The sequence below is a fragment of the Tachypleus tridentatus genome, chromosome 12 (assembly GCF_004210375.1).
Source record: "Tachypleus tridentatus isolate NWPU-2018 chromosome 12, ASM421037v1, whole genome shotgun sequence".
Lineage (NCBI taxonomy): Eukaryota > Metazoa > Arthropoda > Merostomata > Xiphosura > Limulidae > Tachypleus > Tachypleus tridentatus.
Window position 1 is genome coordinate 75,536,554 of NC_134836.1, and position 16,746 is coordinate 75,553,299.

Here is a 16,746-nt window from a genome sequence, read left to right on the forward strand (position 1 = left end):
TTGTTTTTTTAGCCATAAAGGACATTTATTCTTTTCTAATACGTATTAAGAACTAATCTAAATGTGAAACTTACAATAAAAGAAAAACAAGAAATGGTTCCTATGTGGAAAGCAAATGTTTGTTCACTAGAATGACACTTTATTCATCCAATGGTTTAAACAGCCACGTCAGAGACCTCTATAATTCAAGTGTAGTTATTACTAGCTTTTGACTGCGGGCCAGATGGAAGATAAACAGTCAAGAACACCAGCTGCCTGAAGGAATCTCGTTAAGCAAATAATGAGACTTAATGTCACTCATAACACACCCACAGCTAAAATTGCGAGTAATATTTGGTAGCATTACGTCTCGAACTCAAAATTCGTTAGCAATGAATTATACCTCAAAAGCTATGGACGTAAATAGGATAGTGGTTCGCGTTCCCTTACCACTGAAACTCGCTCTGCGTATTGAGGCCATGATTTTTCCTCAAATAATTACCCTTTGTAAGTTTATTTGTTTTTGAATTTCACGCAAACGTACGCGAGGGCTATCTGTTCTAGTCGCCCTAATTTAGCAGTGAAAAACTAGACGGAAAGCAAGTAGTCATCACCACCACCACCAACGTTTGGGCTACTCCTTTACCAACGAATAGAGAGATTAACCGTCATATTATAACTCCTCCACGGTTGAAATATGGATCATATTTGGTGTAACAGGTATCCGAACCAGCGATCTTCAGAATAAAAGTCAAACGACCTAATCACCTAGTCATGTCAGCTCTCAATGACCCAAAAATCCCACTTTTCGATCAAACAAAAGTATTCCCAGAATTGTAGTAGTCCTTCGTTGGGACAGCGAGAATTCTTTGGATTTACAATGACAAAATCATGGGTTCGATTCGCCTCTGTGAACATAGCAGATAGCCTGATGTGGTTTTGCTATAAGACAAACACTCGTTGAGTGGTGTGCCTTCCCTGTAAGGTAAATTGAAATTGGCTATGCCCAAATATCCCTCGGTATACCTATGGGCATAAATTCTAAAATAAATTTTAGAATTTCAACGTTGCTGTTTGAAATAAACAAGAAATCTCACAAATTACCTTAGATTATCGTGACTTTTACAAAGACAAAAATACTTTTAATATCGGATTTTAAAATTAACAGTCTATTATTACTTCACTTCTACGCAGTTATATGAATGAGATTTTTAAAAAAATTCCACCGACATTAAGCCAACTGATTTGTTCATTCCATTTAACGTAGACCAATAATTTAATTCCTTTATAGTGAGTGGTATTTCTGCGCTATTAGGGTTAGCAGACCTCCAAAGTAAAAACAAAATTTATTTTTTTTTACATCGATTGACTCTGTAACAACACTGAAAGTTTAAATCACAGTAACACACTTTTTACTACTCGTTAAATAATCTCATGTTTATTGCATCAAGAGGAAGAAAGTGTAATAAAAGCTTAAGCAGTTAAAAATAATAAATAAAACTTTAAAATGTACCAAAGTTTGTCTAAACCAACTCAAACGAAAATGTTGTTGGGCAGGTTTTCAAATCTCGGTTTCCTGTGGCTGGGCCCGGCATGGCCAAGTGGTTAAGGCGTGCGACTCGTAATCTGAGGGAGGGTCGCGGGTTCGCATCCCCGTCGCGTCAAACATGCTCGTCCTTTCACCCGTGGGGGCGTTATAATGTGACCGTCAATCCCAGTATTCGTTGGTAAAAGAGTAGCCCAAGAGTTGGTGGTGGGTGGTGATGACTAGCTGCCTTCCCTCTTGTCTTACACTGCTAAATTAGGGATGGCTAGCGCAGATAGCCCTCGTGTAACTTTGCGCGAAATTCAAAACAAACCAATTCTGTGCTGTCCGATGACGGGTTAGGTAAAGTGAAACGTAGCAAAGAGAGAGAGAGGGAGTAGTCAAATTTTAAAGTAGACATGTTTAATGACGTGTACATATCAAACTCATACTGAGAAAGACAAAAAAAAACAAAACTGGAGCAATCCCAGTTCCACAAGGACGTTTGGTAACCTTATGTATTGTATTTCCGTGGTACGATTAAATATATTTACTTTGACAGTTTAACTTCGTTACCATGTTGTCTTAGAACACGAAATGATGTCGTGCCAGTCTCGTAGACGCACGGTGGTCAATGTGCTTATTTAAGTTTGGGACAATTTGCATGAGGGTAGAGGCTCGTCCAAGTCGTCTATTGGACAAAGACTTACTTACAGTGTGTAAAAAGTGTTTGTAACTAAATATAGGTTTAGCGAAGTCAAAATCCGGATAATTTATTCACACTGTACACATTTCAAAGTTGTTTTTTTCTTTGCGAGGTTTTCAGAAGAACTTCTAATTTTTAGAAAAAAAACGAGTTACAGTTAGCAATACAAATATATATATATATATTGCCGCCTTCCCTACCTCGCTTTAAAAACATATATCGTATTCTCTATAAGAGCCCCCCCCCCGGTATAGCAAACATACAACCTGTTTTCTGTAACAGACTTCCGGAAGCCAAGCGGATAATCTGACAGCTTATAACACAAGAAATTGGGCTTCGATGCCAGCGGCGAGCACAGCACCAATATCCCATTGCGCAGCTCTTTGCTTACAAAAAAAAAAAATTACATGGTGGTTTCAGGGTTTAGCGAAGTAGATACAAAATCGATTAAACAAAACAGCTAATAACCGAAAAGCCAGGGTTTGCTTATCTAACGTTTCATTAGTTTACAGTTAAATATATTGACATCAGTTTATTATAAGTCATTAAAATGTTGTCTCTACACCTTCTGCCTCGTGTATTCTGATGTTGGTCTAATAGTAAAAATCACAATAGAATAAGCAGTAAAACGTTTTAGTACTTTTTTTATCTCTATAAATAGCAGCTCTACGATTTACAAGACAAGAACTACCTGTAATCAGTTTACACCTAAAATTGTACTTGAGTAATAGGCAGTGTAGCGGTTTAAAGTGAACACGCTGTTACAATCATGGTTCAACAACAAAAACAATTTATTGACAATAACAACACTTAGAAATAAATTTAAAACAGTTAATAAGAACTGTTTGGTCAGGACTTCACACCAGTATTAATAAATAATTTATAATAAATATTAATAAATTGGTAATAATGAAATCAGGGAAAACAATCAGAAAAAAAATTGTAATTTCAAAATAAAAGAAAACAGTTACTACGTTCTAACAATATTTTCAATAGCAATATCAACTGACAAACAACAATAATTATACACTTCAATAACTGTCTCGTGATTCTCTCTCTCTTAGCGAAGGTAGGACATTTATTCACTGGGTATGTCACGAGAGAACAATCTTAGGTGATCATAAATTTACATACGGTTCTGCTACGTTAATAATATCTGTACGTCAACAGCATGGAAGTTGGTGTCAGTTTTATCATACATACAGATATGTCCTCCACTGAGACAGCAGTAAATCTTCAGACTTACAACGCTAAAATCAGGGGTTCGGCTCTCCTCAGTGGACACAGCAGATAAACTAATGTGGCTTTATGCTAAGAAAACACACTGATATATTTACTTAAAATGTAAATTGTGAAGAAGTTAGCATTATGGAACAAAAATTTATAGAAAATAAAAAACACGACCATAATTATAAAAAGTATAATTTAAAAACTCGCAATAGGAGAATAAAAATGTGTGTGTTTTTTTCTCAGATGCTCTGTTCTATATGAAATCATTTCGGTAATTTTATGTGAGTGAATAATTTCATAGTTTGTTTTTTCACCACATGTAGGCGCTGTGTAAGATCCTGTTGATCCTAAAACACTATTTCCGGATGACAACGTACATGTGGATGCTGTGTGAGGGATTCTATCTACACAAGCTGATAGCAGCAGCATTTGCTGAACAGGGGAGTCTTCTTATGTTTTACGTCATTGGCTGGGGTAAAAAAAAAATTATTGTTAGCCACCACGTGCCTTCTTTCTTTCTCTAAACGTTTTGCCTGTTTTGTTTTTCTAACTGCATACAGTCTTGAAACGGTAATATTGGTATCTATATCTCTTTCAGAAATTGTTTTTACGATTATTTTTATTGAAACATTGATTCGAAGTTAAACAAAAGTGAAAACAAAGAAGAAACATAAATGACAAGAAAAATAGAACGCTTACCCTGTAAGGAGAACGAAGCTTTACTTGTTTATAAAAAAAACCTGGCTTAAAAGAACAAGTTAGCAATGACATGAGTTCTGAAACTTAGGTCATCTCTGATATAACCAAAGAATATGAACTAGGAAAATTAAACATTGTGATATGTATAGCTTGTGTGTTATAAGAGTAAGTTATGAACTGTGCAGTAGAAGGAAATTTGTGATTTGTTTATGTTTTAAATGTTATGAGGGAAGATTTTTAATACGAGTTGTGATCAAACTTTTATTTCAATATTACCTATGAAACGTTTACGTTGGAATTTAAAAGACAGGGCATCAGTATTTTCTCTTATCAAATAGGCATCGCAGAATAAAGTATTGTTGGAAGATGGAATTATCATTAACTATCATAATCAATTAGTCTCAGACTTGAATTATTTAATTAAATATTTATTGATTACTTCATATATTTTTTATCATGAACCTTTAATATTATAATTGCATTTGTGTATATTTTTATCTGCTACAACTAACTAATTTACATATAAAACAATCCTACTGGATTCTTATGATTTCTCAGTTTTTGGTGTTTTTTTTGTGTGCCACATTACACAATGGGCCATCTGCACTCCATTCACCGCTAGAAATCGAATCCTAGATTTTCGCGTTGCAAGTCCGTGATTTCTCAGATAATATTAATGAGAACGAAGTATATGAGTTGTTATTTTTCGACAGTTCTTATTGATAATTATTTCTTGTTACAGTCTCAACTGTCTACTTACAGTGCTTCCTGTCATGCCTGTCACCATCTACAGCATTATCAGGAAGACCTTATCTGATGAAAAGTATGTTGAGCTTCAAACTCGAACCTGTTTGTATCTTACCCAATCCTGTAATCTGTTCAGATAATCTCTTCCCATCTACGTATGTAATCTGGTCAGATCATCTATTACTTCCTATCTACGAATGTAATATGGTCAGATTATCTTCTTTATCTGTGTATATAATGTGTTCAGATCATCTCTTCCTTTCCATTTATGTATGTAATCTGGTCAGATAATCTCTTCCCATCTACGTATGTAATCTGGTCAGATCATCTATTACTTCCTATCTACGAATGTAATATGGTCAGATTATCTTCTTATCTGTGTATATAATGTGTTCAGATCATCTCTTCCTTTCCATTTATGTATGTAATCTGGTCAGATCATCTCTTCCTTCCTATCTGTGTATGTAATCAGGTCAGATCATTTCTTCCTTCCTATTTATGCAGGTAATCTGGTCAGATCATCTCTTCCTTCCTATCTGTGTATGTAATGTGGTCAGATCATCTCTTCCTTCCTATCTGTGTATGTAATGTGGTCAGATCATCTCTTCCTTCCTATCTTTGTATGTAATGTGATCAGATCATCTCTTCTTTCCTATCTGTGTATGTAATCTGGTCAGATCATCTCTTCCTTCCTATCTTTGTATGTAATGTGATCAGATCATCTTTTCCTTCCTATCTGTGTATGTAATCAGGTCAGATCATTTCTTTCTTCCTTTGTTCTTTGCTGTGAATATATGTGTATACAAAAATTGGAAGAGTAGCTACATTGAACAGATCATCACATTTCTTTCTAGCTAAAATTTATTATGTTGGTGATGACAAAAGTAACATGAATTTTAATGTAAATAACTAACTGGAAATGGTAAGTTAAAAACGTAGGTTTTAATGTAACTAAGTAACCGGAAATGTTTAGTTTTGTAAATTTTAAATTTTTCTTGTGTTGTTCGTGAAATTGTCTGTAACGTGAATAAATATATAGATAAGTTTAATATAAAGATAAGTTAAATATATAGATAAGTTAAATATCAAGGTAAGTTAAATGTATAGATAGGTTAAATATATAGGTAAGTTAAATATATAGATAAGTTAAATATAAAGATAAGTTAAATATATAGATAAGTTAAATATAAAGATAAGTTAAATATATAGATAAGTTAAATATAAAGATAAGTTAAATATAAAGATAGGTTAAATATATAGATAAGTTAAATATAAAGATAAGTTAAATATATAGATAAGTTAAATATAAAGATAAGTTAAATATATAGATAAGTTAAATATAAAGATAAGTTAAATATAAAGATAGGTTAAATATATAGATAAGTTAAATATAAAGATAAGTTAAATATATAGATAAGTTAAATATAAAGATAAGTTAAATATGTAGATAAGTTAAATATAAAGATAAGTTAAATATAAAGATAGGTTAAATATATAGATAAGTTAAATATAAAGATAAGTTAAATATATAGATAAGTTAAATATAAAGATAAGTTAAATATGTAGATAAGTTAAATATATACATAAGTTAAATATAAAGGTAAATTAAATATATAGATAAGTTAAATATATAAATAAGTTAAATATATAGATAAGTTAAATATAAAGTTAAGTTAAATATATAGATAAGTTAAATATAAAGATAAGTTAAATATATAGATAAGTTAAATATAAAGATAAGTTAAATATAAAGATAGGTTAAATATATAGATAAGGTAAATATAAAGATAAGTTAAATATATAGATAAGTTAAATATAAAGATAAGTTAAATATATAGATAAGTTAAATATAAAGATAAGTTAAATATAAAGATAGGTTAAATATATAGATAAGTTAAATATAAAGATAAGTTAAATATATAGATAAGTTAAATATGAAGGTAAGTTAAATATAAAGGTAAGTTAAATGTATAGATAGGTTAAATATATAGGTAAGTTAAATATATAGATAAGTTAAATATAAAGTTAAGTAAAATATATTAAGATAGGTTAAATATATAGATAAGTTAAATATAAAGATAAGTTAAATATATAGATAAGTTAAATATAAAGATAAGTTAAATATGTAGATAAGTTAAATATATAGATAAGTTAAATATAAAGGTAAATTAAATATATAGATAAGTTAAATATATAAATAAGTTAAATATATAGATAAGTTAAATATAAAGTTAAGTTAAATATATAGATAAGTTAAATATAAAGATAAGTTAAATATATAGATAAGTTAAATATAAAGATAAGTTAAATATGTAGATAAGTTAAATATAAAGATAAGTTAAATGTGTAGATAAGTTAAATACAAAGATAAATAAAGATAGGCTAAATATAAATAGACATAATGATAAGTTAAATACAAATAAAAAAATAAGTTAAGTATAAAGATAAATATATAGATAAGTTAAATATAACGATAGGTTAAATATAAATATAAATAAATAAAAAGATAAGTTAAATACAAACATAAGTTAATGAAAGTCACCCAGAACGGCGTGTAATTCGCCAAAGTCTACCAGAGGGAACTTTTCGGAGGACTGTAATTTCTATGTAAATAACATTACAGTCGTTTCTGTTGTGATGTAATGAAGTTTTTCTATTATCTAGCGTTTCAGAATAAGTTCCTACCAAAAGATCTTAAAATATCAAATAAGAGAGATGAGGTCTAATTGGAACATTTATTTTAAACAAAAATGTTTCTGAAACCATTCCAGATTTCAATAGTTTAATTCGCGTTTGTTTATTTTATATTGACTACTAACTTATTATTGTATTATGAATCAAAACATTTAGTTTTAGGGAAGAAACTTTGAAACAAAATCTTATCTTTATAGTTGTTGGGCTATACCCGAAGAGAAATATGAGTGGATTTTGAATGCCCCAAACCTGCTTAGCTTGTTGGTGAGTTTGTTAGTTTATAAACACAAATATCTTGCGAGTTTATTACTTTTGTTGACATAAATATAAAATTGTCTATTTCTTAGTTTCTCATACTTAAAGACATTGTTGTGAGTTTGTTAGTTCTGTATGCAAAAAAGAACATTTGATGGATTGTAAGTTTCTCTTTACTTATTTTAAATTCTATTGAAACTTACTACATGGGGCTCTCACATTTTTAGTATACAAGATGTAATTTCTTTCTATTCTAACTCCAATCACATAATTACTGCACATAAAGTAGTGAACATGTCATACAAAGTAACTTAACAAAGTACCTAGAAATATTTGATCATAAGTACATCTTAATTATCAAATCAAAATACTCGGTCGGACATATTTCATCCTGAATCGTGTCAGAATATTTTCAGGGTTAGCTTCACCTCATCAATCATATCGATAACAATTTCCGCCCCTGGTGACTCTGTGATAAGCTAGCGAATTTAAAACGCTAAAATTCGGGGTTCGATCCCCACACAGCTGTGCCGCTTCTGTTTAACAACAAACAAATTATAATGAAGTGCTACTGTGTTGATGTATAACTAAGTGAGCTGAACTAATTAAAATAGAACCATAATAATAATCGTAGAAACGAATCAAATTTCCCCTTCATGGCCAGGTGGGTTAAGGCGTTCGACCCGTAATCTGAGGGTCGTTGGCTCGAGTCATCGTCACATTAAACATGCTCGCCCTTTCAGCCGTGGGGGCGTTATAATGTTACGATCAGTCCCACTATTCGTTGGTAAAAGAGTAGCCCAGGAGTTTTCAATGGGTGGTGATGACTAGTTGCCTTCCCTCTAGTCTTACACTGCTAAATTGGGGACGGTTAGCGCAGATAGCCCTTGAGTAGCTTTGCGCGAAATTCAAAAAAACAAATAAACAAACGAATCACATTTGAGTCAAGAACTGATTACAACATCAAAATCACACCTTAAAACAACTGGTGTAGACGTTTGTGCTTATCTTTGACTTCGTCTTTGTTTTCAGTTAAACCTGGCCTTCTTGTGTAACATAATTCGTGTTCTAGTGACCAAACTGCGAGCCGCACGTACAAACGAACCAAGCCAATTCAGGTAAGGAAGTAAAAAATATAGTGTGCGAAATATTGTGATAAAAGTTTACACGATGTGACAAAGTATGTGTGAATGAAAAATGTAGATTTAGTCATGAGTTTTATATGTTAAAAGTAACAACATGAAATGTCAAGTTATAAACACATCTGTACAAGATCATGACCAGATAGGTTAAGGTGTTCCACTCGTAATCTGAGGGTCGAGGGCTCGAATACCCGTCGCACCAAACATGCTCGCCCTTTCAGCCGTGGGGGCGTTATAATGTGACGGTCAATCCCACTATTTGTTGGTAAAAGAGTAGCTCAAGAGTTGGCAGTGAGCGGTCATGACTAGTAGCCTTCCCTCTGGTCATACACTGCTAAATTAGGGACAGCTAGCGCAGATAGCTCTCGTGTAGCTTTGCGCGAAATTAAAAACCAAAACAAATAAATTTGATAGGTCAACCTACTTGGATGTCAGCTGTTACAAACTCAATTTATCTTACCTGTTATTCTTGCCCCACCCCTCACTATGACTGAGCAGTAAGTCTTGAATTTTATATCGCTTACAATTGGGTTTTGATACCCGTAGTGGCCAAAGCACAGTCGCCTCATTGTATACCTTTGCTCTTAACAACAAATGCTGATGCTATTGTATGAAAATGTAATATACACGTATGTATATATATATATATACTATATGGAGTACCTGTCATTTGGATGGACGAAATATACATTCGTTTGTAACAAGGAGTAAGAAATTGTACTTCCATTTTTTCTTTATATGATAAACTTTTAAAAAACAATAAAATCTACACAAAGGTCTCAGTACTGTAAAGAAAGACACAATGTTTTCAAGAATTATAACAATAGTGGCCACATACATACATAGTAAAATTAAATAATTACATATGAAGCCAAGTAACTAAACAAAATAATGAGAAAGGACTGCGCTAAAAACAACAAATTTCAACCTTTGATTAATTATATTATAACCATAAATTTTAAGTCATAAATAAAACACACTAAAATTAAATAAAATACGCTCCATGATTTAAAAAAAAAAGATCCCAGTGTACACGCTACAACTTTTGATTATAAAATGTATCTTAGGTTTTGGAGGTGACTGCGGAAACAGGACCCACCTTGCGGTGGAGATACAATGTCTATCAGTCTTAACCTCCATTTTGCTAGTCTCACAAAAGAAGATTAGAAATTTAGAAATTAGGAGAGCGAGACGTGAGTGCTGAAGCCCACAACGTCCTACATCTGTATCGCCCTTCACTGCCTACAGACAGTTATGGGAAGGTGACTGCTCTCACAAGTTAAAATAAGAATAAGAAAAAGACAAACGTAAAAATAAATGAATAAAATAAAAAATGAAAATAAAAATAAGGGATAAGGAACATGAAAAGTAAGGAAATAAAAATAAACGTATTTTGTTTAATTTTAATGTGTTCTGTTTATGGCATACATTTTTATGGTTTTAATACATAGATAGATATAGATATACAAAGGAACTTTCATTGTATGTCTGTTCGTAGTAAACATTTCCCAACTTTCTGACCTTAAAATATTCAGGGATTCTTTATTCTCCCCCCCCCCAAATTACAAGTTCGACAACAATTTCAGTTTTCACTCTTGCTACGGTTTCAATACATACTTTCCAATATCTCTTTGACATAACACTTTCAGAGATTATTGGGTGTGGCCCATGCCTCCAGGACAAATAAATGTACAAGTTAAATAACATATTGAAGATAGTTCCATTAACAACCAGTAGCAGCGAATCACTAGAAAATTGTATGGTGGATGACGCACGTGCAAGCCGTACCGCCATCTAAAGAAATAAATGGTGCGCATGTTACAGAGATATTCATGAAAATCAGAAATGTTTCTTACATCTCACTTCGTATTAATTTAGACCTACAAGTTACTTAGTGCCTTCTTTCACTTGCTGTTTCTCATTTTCCTTTTACGTGTTAGTTTTTCTCTACTGTAGAACCAAATGTACACATGGACAACGGGCTGCCCAATTGTCGGATATGACCCCCAGGTTACTCTCGTCTACCCATAAAATCTATTTATAGTAAGATATGATTATGTGACCTTCGTTTTATTAAAAAAAAACTTGTTGTTTTTACGGAGTAGTTTAACCTATTCGTCACTAGGGGCTATTCGCTGCTTCTATAAACTTGGCGAACCGTCACAATTACGATTCAGCTGCAAATATTTGTTCAGTTTTTGTTTATGTGATATTTGACAAATCTGTAAGGTGGCCGTGACGGACTGGCCCCTGTTCAAGGACAAGGTGATTGAGAAATACTGTTTATGTTAGTGCAGGATCACACTGCTTACAGAATCTCTGGGATTTCCACAGGAAGGCTGTACGAGCAACCTTGGTTCTAGTCCCTCTGTTTGGTCTCCACTTTACCCTGGTAATATACAGACCAGATGGTGGAAGTTGTGGTTGGCTGGAAGCATATTTCTACCTGAGCCATGCCATGGACGGGCTGCAGGTAAACAAGGTTTATCATAACTTTTGAATATGGAAAACTTTAAAGTTGACGTAGTTTTCTTTCTCTTTTTCATTGATAAACGTTAAGGCGTTTAACGGTAAAAATCGTAATTTCATATGCAAGGTGAGAAATGAGGGACGCCCCCGTGTGTGGCCGTGCATTTAACAACAAACACAGCAAGGCTTAGATATGAATACAGCTATTATAAACCTGAATGACAAATCTTGAATACTACTATAATAAACCTGACAAATCTTGACCACTACTCTTATAAATCTAGCTAAGAATTGTTTAATATTGTGATTAGAAATGTAACTGATCAATCTTGAATACTGTGATTACAAATCTAACTAACAACTCTTGAATATTGCTATTATAAATCAAACTGACAAATCTTTGACACTGCTATTATAAATCAAACTGACAAATCTTTGACACTGCTATTATCAATCAAACTGACAAATCTTTGACACTGCTATTATAAATCGAACTGACAAATCTTTGACACTGCTATTATAAATCAAACTGACAAATCTTTGACACTGCTATTATAAATCGAACTGACAAATCTTTGACACTGCTATTATAAATCAAACTGACAAATCTTTGACACTGCTATTATAAATCGAACTGACAAATCTTTGACACTGCTATTATAAATCGAACTGACAAATCTTTGACACTGCTATTATAAATCGAACTGACAAATCTTTGACACTGCTATTATAAATCAAACTGACAAATCTTTGACACTGCTATTATAAATCAAACTGACAAATCTTTGACACTGCCATTATAAATCTAGCTGAGAAATCTTGAATACTGATATTATAAACCTAACTGATCAATCTTGAATATTGTGATTTATAAATCTAACTAGCAAATCATGAATACTGCTATTATAAACCTGACAACTCTTGAATACTATGATTATAAATTTGATTGAGAAATCTCGAATCTTGCTATTATAAATTTAACTGACAAATCTTGAATCCTACTATAATAGTAACACAAATTTTGTTCCTGGATAGCATGTGTTATTTCTTAATTGCTTATGTTGTTACAGTACAGAAAATGACCATTATTCCCTCAAACTTTGCTTTTGTGATCTTGATAACGAAATTTAGAAATTAACCTATTTTCTATGTAAAAACGGGCAAAATTTACAGATTTTCATTTACATAAGGTCTGAATAAAACAACATATGAATCAAGATTTACATGTATTTATATTAAAGTTATACAAAAATGTTTGGAAGTGAGTAGTTTTTTGAGATTTGCGACTGTAATGTAAATCACTTTCACGTATCAGCCCCCAAATATAGTCTCCCATCATGTTTTTGTTATATGCTCCTTGGTAGCGGTGTTCACCAGTATATCTTGGTGGAAGCGTTCGCCTTGCGCCCCTGAGTATGCTCCCATGTACTCCTTGAAATTATTAAGATGAACGTGAAGGATATGGACTTTCAGGGACATCCTGCAGCCCATTTTCCCGTAGTTCTTCACCAGAACGTAGTTCTGGAAAATGGGTAAATTTGAAGATTTTATTACCCAGTTCACAAAAGCAAAATTTGAAGAAAAAATAGGTCTTTTCCATTTACTTTAGGCATAAACAGTTGGGAAATAACACTTTCTGCCCAGGAACAAGAAAAAGTAAACATTTTGTTACATAGTGTTATAAATCTAACTAACAAATCTTGAATACTGTGATTATAAATCTGAGTGGCAAATCTTGAGCATTACTATTATAAATTTATCTGATAAATCATCAATACTGTGATTTATAAATCTAACTGACAAATATTGAATCGTACTATTATAAATCTAACTGACAAATATTGAATATTGCTGTTATAAATCTGACAAATCTTGAACACTAGTATTATACATCTAACTGATAAATCATAAATACTGTGATTATAAATCAAACTGACAACTCTTGAATACTGCTATTATAAATGTAACTGATAAATCATGCGTAATTTTGTATCAATCGGAAATAATAAATGCATCTATAAAAGTATGGTTATTTTATGTCCCTAATGAAACGTTAAAGTTACTAATTAAAAAGTTATTTCTGATTCTCCATCGTCTTCGCAAAGGCTTAAGTTAGAATTCCTTATAATGAGGATTATCCGGCAGAGGGCAGCAGATTTTCAACTTGATTGAAGGATGTTAAGAATACGTTATATGAATTAAAAATATGATCATATTAATCACCAGCCCGTAACTCCCTAATATTATTAGAGTGCTTTGTAATCATGTGTATAATATTTTCTCGAAATTAACTTTAATAATTACAATAACAGAGCAGCTAGGTTGAAAATCTAGCTTTTGAGTTTTTTACTAATAATTATGTGTAGCGAAGTTTGACATCTAATATTAACATACCTTTTATTGTTGTTTTTGTCACAACTAGGGCTGTTTGGTGGCTTTGATATTCTGTTACATGAATGGAGAGGTATGTATTTTATGGACATTCGTGAAACCACAACTGTATATCTTATCCTCATGGTGTGGTTATACGCACAACATAATGAAACTTGTTATTATTTCACATGTCCGTATTGGCAGTGTATCCTTAATGTCAATTAAGGGTAACAAAAGATGTAAACCATCCAACGTGTGGTTCAGTAACTCATTTCTGGGTTATCTAGGTATCAAAATATGATATTCGATCCCTATAAGTAATATAACACTTAATATAACGATTAATGGAGAGCTTAATTAAGAATTACTAGAACAAGTAGTATATTTATTATTACAATTAATATAATAATAAAATAATTATTTAAAGAACCTTCAAAACGTGAACATTTTGTTTGATTCTATCGAAAAAGAAAATCCATATTTTCTCTTTCTGAGTCATTGGTTTCAACTGTATATAACAGTAAAAACTATAAAAGTGAAATATTCTGGGGTAGTAACGTCCTTAAACATGCACAAAAAAACAAAACACGTCAATGTGGTGTAAGTCTGTCTGATAAGTTCTTAAGTAATGTTATTCATCTTGTGATGTGTAATTGTTTTACAAACTCACGCGGTATCGTGTTATTGTTTTTACCAGCTCAGTAAACCATAGCATTGTTCTTTATGTGTACGTAGTTTTGATTGATCAGAACGTGTGTGTCTGGCGTACATAGTATTATAATAAAAATAATTCATATATTCTGAATATTGTTATCATACTCAGATGTGACTTTCATGTGTTTGTGTTCTTTTTTCAAGATTTGGTGTAATACGAGTGCTAACTTAAGTATTTTCAACTTTGTTTTTTTTATACCGTTTTTTCTATGTACTGCTCTCGTCTTCCCTAAAGATTCATTCCCTTCTGTGTCGAACCGTTGAACGCTACAAGCTACAACACAAGCTTTCTCAATCATCCAAACAGCGGCGCTCCAATCGTTCCCACATCTGCATGAGTGGTCTTCCACCTCGTGGCAATAGTTGAGTATTTTAGCTGGATGTGATTGGAGGATTATGTTATCTAGCCTACTAAAATATTTCTTGCCTTAAGCATATTTATATATGCACTTTATTGTTGTTACATGATTTCAGTTTTATTTTGCACAAAAGTTCATATTAAAGTGATACTTAACGAAGTTCAACAGGACCATATATAGTTCAGTTGAGAGCAAACAGGTGGAGCCTGTAACAAGATGAAAGAAAAGAATATATACACCCGATATGATTTAAAACTTAGAGACTTTCAATTTAGGTATTAATAAAGAGAAACAAATTCAAACTTTAAACATATGATATGTAGGTGAGACGTTATTAACTCTAGAGTAACTTGACAAAATTGTATTCTGTTCTTTTTTCTTTTAAGACACATTTTCTAAACTATTTATATAGCGACTTTGTTTCCATATGTCCACCTGAAGCTTCCAAACGCCACCTACAGTGTTCACTGGCTTTGAAGATAGTGTTAGAGTAGAAAGAGAGTCGCTATTCAATGGTTATGGTTCAAATTGAAAGTTTCATAGTGGTTAAATGTGTCGAACTTTAGATCTTAGATCCGTGGTTCGTTTCCTGTTACTTCGAAAAAATTACGTTTCGTTCTTCGGGGGCCGGAAGTGTATTATAAGAGTGACAGTTGAAACTCACTATTCAGTTCCACAAGACTTGGCTATGGGTTAGGTCAACTAACTGTCTCTCACTTCTAACGTAGGTAATCCTGGTGCAATGTTGTACGAAAGTAAAGAAACAAATAAACCAAAACGATTTAGATCTATGATCTTGTTGGTTTTCAAGGCTCCTAGTAACATACGAATCAAGATATCGAATCTCTGATTTTGTTGGTTGCAAGGAACCTAGTAACATACGAATCGGTATATAACCCTCTAGGATTAATTAATATTTTCTTTACCAGAGCAGTCGTTAGGTTGACGTACACGATGTACTTGCTCTCTAGGGTTAATTGATCATCTGATTGTTAACATAGAATCCAAGACAGTGTGCCCGGTTCCAGTATATCGAATCAATCACTAGATTATTATTAGGAACCACCTTCAGAAAAATGTTCACTGTCTTATAATTTTCTTTATATAATGAATATAATTTTCTTTTGTCTTCGTCGCTGATAAAATAATACTATTATTTTTCCTTAGGTTCAGTTTCTGTTAATGAGATCCAATCATCAGTTTAAACTAAAACGAAACGTCGGATGTGACTGCAGTTCTCCAAGGACTACAAGAGATTCAGGCCTCTTCATTTGCAGAAACAACTGTACGTGGAATAAGCTCAGAAGACAGCAGCCAGGGTACATTGAACTTCCTCGTGTTATCTCCTCTGCATCAAACTACGAAGTTTCTAATATTAATTTTAGTTTTAGTGATGTTGTAAACTACACAATTTCTCATGGCTGTACTGATAAAGTGCTACTTGTATTTTATATCATTACAAATCCCAACAATCTTTACGTCATAGTGTTAAACATTAACTTTCTTTTACACTCGTTTGTTGGATAATAAAATTTAACGCAGTGATCTAGTAGCTCTTATGTGAAATCAATACACGCATCTCACTACGTTATAAATTATCTTTGTCGATTGGCTAATGGAAGATCACGGAATCATTTTACAATACCGATATAAGTGTTCAACAAACACACTTTCAGTTCCTCACTACCCTGTACAGTTTCCAAACTTCATAAACAACAAATACACTTTCAGTTCCTCAGTACCCTGTAGAGTTACCAAACTAAATAAACAACAAACACACTTTCAGTTTCTCAGTACCCTGTACAGTTACCAAACTTCATAAACAACAAATACACTTTCAGTTCCTCAGTACCC

General features: G+C 32.4%; 1 protein-coding gene across 2 annotated transcripts in view; it reads left to right on the forward strand.

The window, feature by feature from the left end:
• The window catches only part of LOC143233658 (calcitonin gene-related peptide type 1 receptor-like), a 75,453-nt gene extending 59,016 nt beyond the window's left edge, over positions 1–16,437 (forward strand). Inside the window, exons 8-15 of one of the 2 annotated variants that reach the window (XM_076470124.1) lie at positions 3,764–3,914; positions 4,902–4,962; positions 7,778–7,844; positions 8,868–8,953; positions 11,312–11,450; positions 13,869–13,910; positions 14,769–14,895; positions 16,060–16,437. In XM_076470124.1, coding sequence (XP_076326239.1) covers positions 3,764–3,914; positions 4,902–4,962; positions 7,778–7,844; positions 8,868–8,953; positions 11,312–11,450; positions 13,869–13,910; positions 14,769–14,895; positions 16,060–16,097 — 711 coding nt within the window. In that variant the 3' untranslated portion in view covers positions 16,098–16,437. The remainder of the gene's footprint in view (positions 1–3,763; positions 3,915–4,901; positions 4,963–7,777; positions 7,845–8,867; positions 8,954–11,311; positions 11,451–13,868; positions 13,911–14,768; positions 14,896–16,059) is intronic. The other variant, XM_076470125.1, reaches the window with a different exon arrangement.
• Positions 16,438–16,746: the final 309 nt, after the last annotated feature.